The following is a 12,324-nucleotide window of genomic DNA, read 5'->3' as shown; positions in this document are numbered from 1 at the left end:
AGGTTTACATATAGAAGGTACAAATTATGATTTGGCGTCTGATTGAGCACATGCTAAAAGAAAGGATTATTACCAGGTTTTGAGTTTTGAGATTCACAAAATGACTTGCTTGTCACTACAGGAAAGTTGTTCAGAGCAGAAGGAAATTAATAGTCGCTTTAGTGCCAAAGGACAGAATTATGAAAAATGCCCTAATGGTGGCAGACTTGGGCAAGATGGAGTAAGATGTGTGGCATTGCCATAGAGAAAAAAAATTACATTTATTCTACCAAAGTCAACGAATATAGGGGACAGACAAAAGCAATGATGGGAAACTTAGAGGAGGTATACAATGAGCCTAAATCACATTTTGATTCATTTTAATTACTATCATTTATAAAGCACCCTTAGAAGATGCTCAGTAATATTTGGTGAACGAATGCTAACAGAGTGTCAGGTAGCCCAGCAGAATTCGATGCGTTTATATTGAAAGAGGTGTTGTTTTTAATAAAAGTACCGGAATGATTCTATTGATCGGGTTATTTTCCTTTTAAACAGATCTAGAGCTGTCAAGAAACTCCAATTCCACCTACTTGATGCCTGGTAACAAAGTCTTGGGTGGTGATTCCCTAGTTAGGTAAAAAAACAAACAAAATGTCAAACAGACTAAAAATGTTATACAAATGCTTATTTCATTTCTGATGGCGTGCTTATGTTTTAGGAAACAACACACACACACACCAGGGTAAGTTCACAAAAGCTGACTACAGAAAAGGTATTTCAACAGTTTGAGTAGCCCGAGGGGGACTTGAATACAATCATATTTCAAGTAGGATCCTTCGGGGGTCATCTAGTCCCTAGTTGGCTGTAGGATGCATGAAAGGAGCGAATTGCCATAAAAGGCTCCGCAAAGGTTAACGGGGGCAAGGTTCAAGTGCTAGGAAGTGACTTTTAGTCCCCCTCCAAAGAACACCAGAGATCCGCAATGCGCTGGCCCAAATCGCAGCAGCCTAGTTCTAGAAACATCACATAACAACAAACGTGCGTTCAAGGAAATATGAACCCGAGAGTCTCGGAGCGCGCGCTGAAGGGAGGTTCATTCAACGTAGCTGCACCGCAGCCTCCCAAACCCAGCACGCTCTCCTTCCACGGCAGCCAATGAGAGAGCTACAGGTTCCGGCAGCCAATCATAACCTGAACACAGTGACTCGAGCGATTGCATTCTGGGAGTTGTGGTTTTCACGTGGCAAGCCTTACAGCACGGTAGTTAAGGTGATTCACCACGCGTCCCATTCGAACGGAAAGCTCCATTTTTCTGTGCTGCCGAGCCCAGGCTAACCCCACTAATTCCTATTAGTTCCAGGCTTTACACTCGTGAAAGTAATGATCTCTTGATGGCATTCAGGAAAAACAACTATTTTCAGATTTGAGACCCCACTGCTTTCCACACAATCCCCCGTCCTTTTAACCGTCGCTTTAAAGTCTCGCGAGATCCATCCCTGAGCTCGTTGTCATGCCGCCTGAAAGGCGGCTCACGCGGTGACTGACACGTGCGACAGCCAACAGAATTGTCCTGTAAACTAGCGCATCCACAGCGTGGCTCGGGGAGGTCTCCGCGAACTCTGACCTTCAGCTTTCCGTAGCGTCCCGCGTCGGCCGCCCCCGCCCGCTTAGGCGAAGGAAGGCGGGTTTTGGCCTCTGGCCCTACTAGAGCGAGTGCGGAGGGAGCGGGAGCCCGACGGCCCGTGTGGAAGCGTCTGGCTTCCTGGAGCGGCCCTGCTGTGCTCGCCCGTCCGCCCGCCCCTCAGCTGGTGGTCCTCTCCCCGCGAGCAGCTCCGTCGTTAGGCCGTCCGCCGCGCGTCCTTCCGCTTCCCCCCGGGACAGGCCCGCGTCTGGCCGCCAGGGCGGGGGCTTCCTGTGGAAGCGCCTCAGGCCGTGTCGCGCTGCGACCCTGGAAGCGGGGGCCGCCGCGCACGGGAGGAGGAGCCCCAGCGGCGGCGGCGGCGGCGGGCACAGCACTCACAGCGCCGGCGGGCGGGAGCTAGGTCGTCAACATGGCGAGCGCTTCGTACCACATTTCCAATTTGCTGGAGAAGATGACATCCAGCGACAAGGACTTCAGGTAAGGCCCCCATCCCGACGCGGATCTCCCCCGGGGTGGGGGGGGCGGCCTCCATCCGCGCCTCAGGCCCTCGCGCAGGCCGGGCCCCACCCCTCGGGCCTCACCCGCTGCCTCGCTCGCCCCCCTGGTGATTTTCTGCGGTTCTCCAGCCCACCGGGATCCCCGCAGGCCTTTTTTTACTACTCCCTCCCCGCCCGCCCCGTCCTCCCTCCCAGGTCCCCACCATCCCCGGCCCTTGGCGTCTGCGTCTCCGGGAGTCCCTCCGCCTGTCTGGCCTTATCTCCGCGGTGCGATTCTAGCGTCCCAGGTAGCGCGGAGGGCCAAACCCCCGGCTGTGTGGTGCGGCCCGCGGCTGCGGGAGGCCGGGAGAACGGGGCCGCCCGGGCCTACCCGCCGGCGCTCCCCGGGCGCTAGGCCGCCCTGCTCGCCGGGGCCCGACCTGCTGCCCCTCCTTTTCCCGCACATGCAAAGGGAGGTCTGGCTGCATCTTGGCGTTCCGGTGGAAAGATCAACTTGTTGGAGCTCTACTCATCGCCGCTAGTGTTTTGGGGTTTTGTTTTTTTAATTATTTTTTTTTCTCCTCCCTCCCCCTTTGGATCATTCCTTGCGGTTGAAGGTGGGAAGAAGGGGGAGGGAAGTCCGGGTGGAGGAAACTTGGCCCTTAGGGTTTTCCCGCCAGCATCACCCGTCAATTTCTCTCTTCTGGTTAAAAACCCACCCAGGGATCCCGGGCTTTCGGTCTCCGGTCCTTACATACAAAATCACTGCCAGAAGGGTCCCTTGCTGAACCTTAGAACCCGCGTAGGCATCTTCTTGAAAGAAGGGCCTGTGAACGGGAAGCCTCTGTACAAGTTCTGTTCCCGGAGAGTTGTACTCTGGGTTCCAAATGCTTTTACATGCATATGCACCGATTGTCTTAGTGGTTGTTTTAAATGCACTCTACAGCGATTGTTAACATTCCTTCCGGCCTTCCATCCCTTCACAAATAAGCCCCTTGATTTTTGAAAAGGCGGTTTATTTCTTTGATACTGAAGTTTTGTTCTTTATTATTTATTGTTTTGTAGTTGTGTAGCTACAAAATGAAAAACTAATAGTTTGCAGTTAGAAGTATGGCTAAAAATTCTTTGTTGTATGTATAATACGTCTTAACACAAACTTTTTACGTTCTATCTGAAGGAATTTTTCAACTAAGCTAATGTGCTTGTGTATTATAATGGCCAATGAAATCTGGTATTGGTTCTGTGGCTTCAAAACCAATGAAATCTTGCTGAGTAGATAACTTTTAAGCCCCTCTTAAAAACAAGGTTGCTAACTAAAGATTTTAGTGCTGTGTTGTTTTTAAGTGACATGTTTTGGGCATTTTAGAATTTCAGATTCTAGGGTCAATCAAAACTTCAGTAATAGAATTTTTGTACTTTTTGCTTTTCTTTGGAGTTTTGCTTGCTCCCAGTTCTAGTTTTGAAATTAAAAAAAAAATTGAATGAAACACATAAAACTTGCAACAACAAATAAGGTGTCAGTTGAGCTCATCCTGAAAAAGTACTAAATTTTATCCTGATGCTATAATTGAGTCTTAGTCTAAAGGTGGCATTTTATGATAATACAATTTTACTCAAGTAGATAGACTCACTGATGGGTGTTTAGAAAGACTAAAAGAAATGTCAGCTTGTAGTACTATACTGTGATTATTGCCTGAAGTTTTCTAAATTAAATTTCCTGTAAAGCAATGTATATATGCATAGGTTTTCAATTTATTTTTGTGCTGGTCCTGGGGTTTGAATGCAAGGCCAGGAGTTTTTTTTGCTCAGTGCTAGCTCTCTACCACTTGAGCCACTCCACCACTTGTGTGTTGTTTTTTTTTTAATTGTTAAATGGAGATAAGAATCTTAAGGACTTTTCTGGCCGGGTGGCCTGGAACCGCTATCTTCAGATCTCAGCCTCCTTAATAGCTAGTATTACAGGAGTGTGCCACTGGCACCCTGCTTTATTTTGTTTTTTGAATAAATATGTGAAAGAAATACTAATGTGTTCTTTAAAGTACAGTATTTGCTAACTTGATAAGGATTATCTATGGTTTGGAATAAATCATAACATTGGCTTCAAGTGTTAGTATGTTGTTGATGTAGTTCTCATGGTTGGTAAATGTTACATATGGTATCCTTAGGGATAGTATATGTCTACCAGTAACTTGGTATCATTAAAGTGTTTTTGTTTTTTTGTTGCTAGTCCTACGGCTTGAACTGGTGCCTGGGCACTGTCCCTGAGCTTTTTCACCCTTCTCGCATTTTTTTTTTTGACGGTTAATTTGAGATGAATCTCTTGGACTTCCTGATCTGGATGCTTTCCATGGAGATTGTCAGGTGTCAGGCTGCTGAGTACTTAGGATCCTAGGAATACAAGTGTGAGCCCCCAGAAAGGCTCCCCCCTCCTCCAGTTTTTATTTGTGGGGTTTTGTTGTTGTTTGTTTTGGTGTGGGTATGGTGGCTTGAACTTAGCTTAGATGCTGTCCCTTTTCTTATTTGCTCAAGCCCACTCTACCATTTGAGCCACAGCTCCACTTGTAGCTTTTTGGTGATCAATTGGAGATAAGAGTCTCTTAGACATCCCCTCTCCCCCATCCTCTCCCACCTGCCAGTCCTGGCTGCCTGAGATCTAAAGATCTCAGCCTTTTAAGTAGCTAAGATTACAGGCTACAGGCCAGAGCCACCCCATGCTTTGCAGCAATGGTAGGTATTTTTATTAACTCCATTTTAAAAGACTTTGTAGTATGTCTTAACTCTTGAACTGAATCGCTGAATATTTCAGACATTTAAAGAAATTATAAAGTATTTTGAAAGTTTTTCCTGCGTATATTCAGTGTAAGCGTTTATTTTTATTGTTATTGTAGAGTTTATATACAGAAGTGTTGCATGAATCAGGTAATGAGGAAGGAGTATAATTCTTTTTGAACCTTGTCACCCCTTCCATTGCTCTCTCCCAATCTTTCCCTCACATCCACACCCACAAGGTACTCAGTTCATTTTCCACAGAGTGTCCAGTATCACTGTTATAGTTGTAAATATGCCTTGTTTTCATGATAAACTTAGAGATACTGATCTAAGTACTAATATTTGAAGTAATGGTAATATTTTAAATTTTGGCCAGAAGGATTAGAAGGAGAGGATTTACATCATGGAATGCCTAATATGCAAAGCACACTGCTTTGCACTAAAAGAAGAAAGCAGTGCTGCCAAAATGGAGAAATTATTTTATTCTCATGGTAGAATCCGGAGAAAATTTGTAGTAGTCATAAGTCATGTGATACTTTGTTATAAACTATGAGATCTTGGGCAAGTTATTTAATTTAAGATTACATTGTCTCTTGCGAAAGGTTTGTACATAAGTAGCTGCAAAAAGTTGTGTGTGGGCCAAAAAGTTAAGGTATCTAGATAATGTAGACTTGAAAGTTTCAAAACTTAAGCATTATACAATGAGATGTACAAGGTTATGTGGAAAAACGAACTTTACAACTTTGGTGTGGGGGAGGGGGAGGGGAAGGGATGGTAAGGGGAAACAAGGAGGAGGCAACAATGCTTGATAAGAAATGTACTCATTACCTTGCTCGTGTAATTGTAACTCCTCTGTACTGTATTTTCACAATAAAAGATACTGAAATACAAAAAAAAAATTTGTTTTTCTTTTGGTCAGTCGTGGGGCTTGAACTCTGGGCCTGAGCACTGTCCCTGTGCTCTTCAGCTCAAGAGCGCTCTGCCACAGCGATACTTCCAGTTTTCTAGTGGTTTTTATTGGAGATAAGAGTCTCATGGACTTTCCTGTCTGGGCTGGCTTTGAACCGTGATCTTCAGATCTCAGTCTCCTGAGTAGCTAGGATTACAGGTGTGAGCCACCAGCATCTGGCTTAAAAATGTATTTTTTAAAGTTTTTATTTTTATTCATTTATTTTTTATTGTTCTTGGGGTTGGAACTCTGGGCCTGGGCACTTTCCCTTAGCTCTTCACCTCAAGGCAAACGCTCTACCTCTTGAGCCACAGCTCCACTTTTGGTTTTCTGGTGGTTTATTGGAAATAAGAGCTTAATGGACTTTCCCTCCCAGGCTGGCTTTGAACTGCAATCCTGAGATTTCAGCCTCCTGAGTAGCTAAGATTTCAGGTGTGAGCCACAGACTCCTTGCTTAACATTTTTATTTTTAATAAAGTCTTTATGTGGGAGTGAATCATAACCCCAATTTGGTGAAGTGGTTACTGAGTTCTTTTTCCTTAATGTTGTATTCAGTGTTTTTTGGTGGTGGGATGTTGAGATTTAGGAAAAATGGAGTACTGTAAAGAAAAAAAAATTCCAAGACTCAGAATTCCATCCTAATGTCTGGGACAGTTTCTGATGCTTACTTGCCTTAATTTTGGGAAAAATTATTTTAAAATAATTGATGCTAGCCGGGCGCTGGTGACTCACCCCTGAGGGACAGTGCTCAGGCCCAGAGTTCAAGGCCCATTACTGACAAAATAAAAAAATTAATAACAATAATAATTAAAATAACCCTTAAGAGAAAAAATGAAGTATGCCATTTTTCATCCTCCCTTCCCAGTACAGAGGCTTAAGCCCAGGGCTTCATGCTAGTTTGGCTTGCTTGCTCAACTGATGCTTTACCACTTGAGCTATGCCTCTATTCTTGCTTCTTGTTGGTTGATTGGAGATAGAAATGAGGACTTTTCTGCCTGGCCTGGTATTGAACTATGACTGTCCAGGTTTCAGCCGCCTGAGTAGTTAGGTATTACAGATGTCAGCCACTGCCACCCATCTTTCTTTCGGAAGTTACTGTATAATAGTTCCAAAGTTGAAACACTTCCATAAGTTTACTCTGACTTTTTTCCTAGGAAACCTGCATACTAATACAGATTAGTTACTTTTAACTCAAAAGATCTTTACTCCTTCAACATGTACCCAACACTAAAAGAATACAAATAAAGTGATAGTTACTAGGCCATTGGTTCTGTAGGTAACAGTGTGTAAAGACTTAATGTGGATGAACTCTGTAATATTAGTATTAAATATTAATGTTGAATATTGAGTATGTTGAGGTAACTTTTATTTTCATATACTTCACCACCAGAGAAATTAAAGTATTGCAAAGAATCAAGGGCTAAAGAAATACTTTAACTCTGTATATTTCTGCTTAATACACTTTATCCTTACAATGGGTAAAGTGGATAGTAATAGTCTCTTTTTTAATTGGAGAAACTGAAATTTGTATAAGAATTGGCCCAAGATTAGTTAAGGGATGGATCAGGGATTTGGGGGGGTTCCTGTATCTGCAAATGCTTAATCACCTTGCTCTGCTACTTTTCCAGGTTCTTGACTTGAGAACTTCTGAATCTGACTTTAAATTTCACTTGTCTTAAAATTAGGCTTATGGAATAAAGAAAGGAGGAAAAAGCATCTGGAAGATGATTTTACTAATTTCTTGAAGGGGGGCTTTGAAAAAGTTTATAAAGATCTAGCGTTTACTTTCAGTAAACCTACTTGTTGAATGATTAAGATTGTATATACAGTAAAGAGATAGGTAGCTCCAGAGCAGTCTATAGGTGTCTGGTAGTAAGTGGCAAAAGAGATTAAAGTCTAGAGATTGGTATCTGAAGAGAGCCAAATGAGGTCTTTGAGAATGAACTCTTGGAGGACATGAGTATGAACGCAGACTATACAAAAACTTCATTGGGTTAATGGGGGAGGAGGCTTAGGCAGGCACTGTTCTGGGAGATCATCAAAGGCAGGGAACAGTCCTACTGAACTGAATCCTGAATCCTGTCTTTCCTTGGCCACCTGCCTTCTCAATAGGTGCTTATTGTAGTAGAATTGATTTCAGTTTCAGAAGGTTTAAAAAAATAGAACCTTAGGATGTCTTTTGAAGAGACATTAGCAAATCTTTTAATGCTGTCAGATATAACGTTAAAGTGCCTTATTGTAGAGTGCAAGCATTTCTTGGTTTGAATAAGGGTTTATATTACCAAGTTCTTTGCTTGGATATTGGATATTTGGAAACATTTACTTTTTGAAACTGTTTAAAATGCCAATGACTGTTAAGACATTAGAGTCCTATTGCATATTTGAAAGGACTGTGTGAGCATTTAAAATAGCATCACAAGAAATACTAAGTGAAATTATCACAACTAGTTCGCTCTTCCCTTCCCTTGCCCCTTTCCCTTTTGGTGGAGCTGAAGAGGCATTTTACCTCTGTCCTGTTGCCTCTCACATTTTTGCCTAGGGCAAGCCTCATACTATTCTCAGCCTAAACTTTTTGTCTTGGCCAAGCTCAAATTAAGATCCTTCAGAGCTTCATATCAGTTTGTAGATAGCAGGAATTAGCTACTGTTTTTTGTTTTGTTTTGTTTTGGTCAGTCGTGGGTTTGAGCTCTGGGCTTGGGTGCTGTACCTATGCTTTTCAGCTCAAGGCCAGCACACCATCACTTGAGCCACAGTGCCACTGAGTTTTGTCCTCAGCACTGGAAAAAGAAAAAAAAAGAAGAAAAAATTAGCTACTTTTTTTTTTTTTTATTTTCTTTCTGGTTTCCTTTTCTGGTTCAATGGCCAGCACAGTTGAGCTTTAGGATATTCTTAATGTTCTTATCCTAACTGTCATTAGATTTTCTTGCATAAAAATAGAGTATATCTATTCAAAGATACTTAAGTTTGGTTTTCTTTAACATTCATGTTGTATTATTTTTCCCAATTTCCTAGCTCATTCCTTGCATTTCCAATATGCCGTCTTTATTTGTAATAATTACGTACTATCTAAAGATGTCAAGAACACTGAATTAAATGCTGAGCCATGCCTCTAGGCAAAGATGGAAACCTTTTCTCTGCCAAAGGCTATTTGGATATTTTTGTAACATTCTGGAGGGATAGAAAATTATCACCATAGGTAAATGGCTACAGTTAGCAAATGGGAAGAATCTGTGTTTGTCCCATCAATACTAAATACTAAATGAATTCACATGCTTTATATGTCTTCAAGGCCAAATGTTCCCCATCCCTACGCATGAAGTTGGTTTACTGTGAACCCCTAAGTATTTTTACCAGTTGATCAATTCATAATTTTGTATATGTGTTTTTGTTAAAAGATATTTAATTTGCTTGACATTGGGTCCATAGTACTATAACTCCTGTCTAAATGAAAATTAACATTTTTTTTTCAGAAAGCACATTACAGCCTTCTTGTGCTTAGAAAAATGTTAAGCAGCTTTTCAGTATTATGCATAGGGCATATGTTAAACACCAAAATCTGCAGTAGAAAGTACAACTTAAAAAATGAGGCACTAAATTTGAGAAGACAAGTTTACAGTAAGAACTGAAACTAAGGAGGCAGAGTTCTACTGCAGCTGAGAACATGTGTGTTGTGTGACTCAAACTTTTCACTGTCAACAAATGACTATGCAAAGAGGAGTATTAATTTGGGTTTACAAAGTAAGTAAGTACTAACAAGAAGACTAATTTGGAAATATGTAATTTTTTTTTTTTTGGGTCCGGTCGTGGGGCCTGAACTCTGGGCTTGAGCTGCCCCTCAGCCCTTCAGCTCAAGGCTAGTGCTCTACCACTTGAGCCACAGTGCCACTTCTGGCTTTTTTCTTTTTGCTTATGTGGTGCTGAGGAATCGAACCCAGGGCCTCAGGCATGCAAGGCAAGCGCTCTACCACTGAGCCACCTTCCCAGCCCCGAAATGTGTAATCTTTGAATAATGAGCGTTGACTTTGTTTCCATCAGTAAATCTTAATTTAGGCTACCATAATTTCTCTGTTAAACTGATGAAATAGGTTTTACACTGGCCTTCATTCTGACTAAATTAAGATCAGTTCTCTCCTAAATGTCAGAGTGGGAGTACTATTTTTAAAAGGCAAATCTGAGCATTCCAGTTATTTCCCATCTTTATTCTGTATGCCTTTCAGTAGCTTCTCAATTCTTTTAGAATAAAGACTAAAATTCTGGGGCTGGGAAGGTGGCTCAGTGGTAGAGTACTTGCCTTGCATGCATGAGGCTCTGGGTTCAATTCCTCAGTACCACATAAGCAGAAAAAACCAGAAGTGGTGCTATGGCTCAACTGGTAGAGCACTAACCTTGAGCTGAAGAGCTGAGGGACAGTGCCCAGGTCCAGAGAGTTCAGGCCCCGTGACCGACAAAAAAAAAAAATTAAAATTCTGATAAGTTTTACAGATCTTTCCTTCTGGTTCTTTGCTTATCTGGCACCAATTTCTTCCCTGCTGAATAATTCTCTAACTCTTCAAACCTCAGTCTTTCCTGACACACGACCCCATCCCTAATCCAGTCTAATTTTAGTTACTTAGTTATATCATTCTGTTTTTGTGATACATTTTTTTTATTTTTTATTGTGAAAATACTGTACAGAGGGGTTACAATTACATAGGCAAGATAATGAGTACATTTCTTACCAAGCATTATTGCCTCCTCCTTTGTTTCCCCTTCCCATCGCTTCCCATCCTCCCCCTGCCCTCCCACCCAATCCTCCCCCCCCCCCCCCCCCACCAAAGTTGTAAAGTTCATTTTCGACATGACAACTTGTACTTCTCATTGTTGCAACAGGTCAACCTGTATCCTTATTTAAACTTCTTGTTTTTCCCCTTCCCCTCCACAAATTATACCGACATCAAATACAGTGAAAGCAGGGGTTATACTGTGGGGGAGGGACATACAAAGCAACAAAGAAATAATCTTGTAAATGCATTAGAAACAAATGCATGAAAGAAAAAAAAACATTTAAATACATATCTTAGGGTTCATTTTCCTAACATCACCTTATCTGACCTTTTCTGCTTGACTCATACATATACTAGATATTGCAAATAAGGGAAACCTTGGGACCTATGTTTCTTTGGGCTTGGCTTACTTCACTTAATATAATTTTTTCCAACAAGTCTTTCCATTTCCTAACAAATGGGGCAATGTCTTTATGACACATTTCTTCCCTTCATAGCAATTATTTTGGTCCATAATTTTTCAGATATTTACTTAAAATACAATTTAAAAAATAATATAATGATTTTAAAGTATGCTATAAGATCCAAAACTGCAGGGATTGTGTCTGCTTTGACTTATAGTAGATTTCTTGTAACATACACAGTGAGTGAATTCATTAGGGCCATTTTCAGCTTGACCTCAGCCTGCATTTTCATTCCTGTTAACATTTGTTTCTTTCCCTTTTATATTTCTGTGCTTCGGTCACATTGAACCTGTTCCTAATCCTTTAAACCCAGAAGCTCTGTTGCTCTGGTTCATACCTCCTATGAAAAAGTAAAACAGAATTCAAAGCCCAAACCAGCTTTCCCTGTGAAACTACTATTCATCTTTTGAGGTCTAAACAGGCAGTTCTTTGATTTGATCATTTCCATATGCTCTTGGATATTTTTTTTAAATTGTGAAGTTTGTCCCATTAGGTGAAAAGGAAGGGTCAGAGTGTGTATGTATCATTTAAGCTGATGTCCTAGGGGCTGGGGTGCAGCTAAATTGTAAAACTAGCAATCACAAAGCCTTGGCTTTGATCTACAGCACTGTAAAAATACTTTAAAAGCTGGGTGCAGGTGGCTCAAGCCTATAATCCTAGCTACTCAGGAGGCTGAGATCTGAGGATCAGGTTTCAAAGACAGCCTGGGCTAGAGTCCATAAGACTTCTTTGTTGTTGTAAAACTTTTTTTTTTGTCGGTCCTGGGGCTTGAACTCTGGGCTTGGGTGCTGTCCATGTGCCCTTCAGCTCAAGGCGAGCCCTCTACCGCTTGAGCCACAGCGCCACTTCTGGTTTTCTGTTTTCTGCCCAGGCTGGCTTTGAACCATGATCCTCATATCTCAGCCTCCTGAGTAGCTAGGATTACAGGCATGAGCCACCAGCGGCCAGTTGCTTTAGACTCTTATCTCTGATTAACAACTAGAAAACCAGAAGTGGAGCTGTGGCTCAAGCAGTAGAGCACTCTCCTTGAGCTGAAGATCTGAGGGACAGCTCCCAGGTCCAGAGTTCAAGCCCCACAACTGACCAAAAAAAATTTTACTCAAAAACTTGCACAAAAAAATTCAAATTGTATGCCTATCATCTCAGCCTATACTACCATATTTAAAATAATAATGACTGTACCAGAGTCATTTCTCATTCTGCTATGAATGACTTTCAGACTGGTCAAACAACTTTCATATGAGAATTATTGTGCAATTTTTTGTATCAGTTTTAATAG

At 41.9% G+C, this 12,324-nt stretch overlaps 1 protein-coding gene across 1 annotated transcript in view; it reads left to right on the top strand.

The window, feature by feature from the left end:
• The first annotated feature begins 1,615 nt into the window (after positions 1 to 1,615).
• Cand1 (cullin associated and neddylation dissociated 1) overlaps positions 1,616 to 12,324 on the top strand; it is a 37,297-nt gene continuing 26,588 nt past the window's right edge. Inside the window, exon 1 of the mRNA XM_042699028.1 lies at positions 1,616 to 2,101. Coding sequence (XP_042554962.1) covers positions 2,034 to 2,101 — 68 coding nt within the window. The 5' untranslated portion in view covers positions 1,616 to 2,033. The remainder of the gene's footprint in view (positions 2,102 to 12,324) is intronic.

Source organism: Dipodomys spectabilis, unplaced genomic scaffold (genome assembly GCF_019054845.1).
Source record: "Dipodomys spectabilis isolate Male_0828 unplaced genomic scaffold, ASM1905484v1 ptg000234l, whole genome shotgun sequence".
Classification (NCBI taxonomy): domain Eukaryota; kingdom Metazoa; phylum Chordata; class Mammalia; order Rodentia; family Heteromyidae; genus Dipodomys; species Dipodomys spectabilis.
Note: the sequence above shows the minus strand (reverse complement) of the source record. Positions and strands in the feature narration are given on the sequence as shown.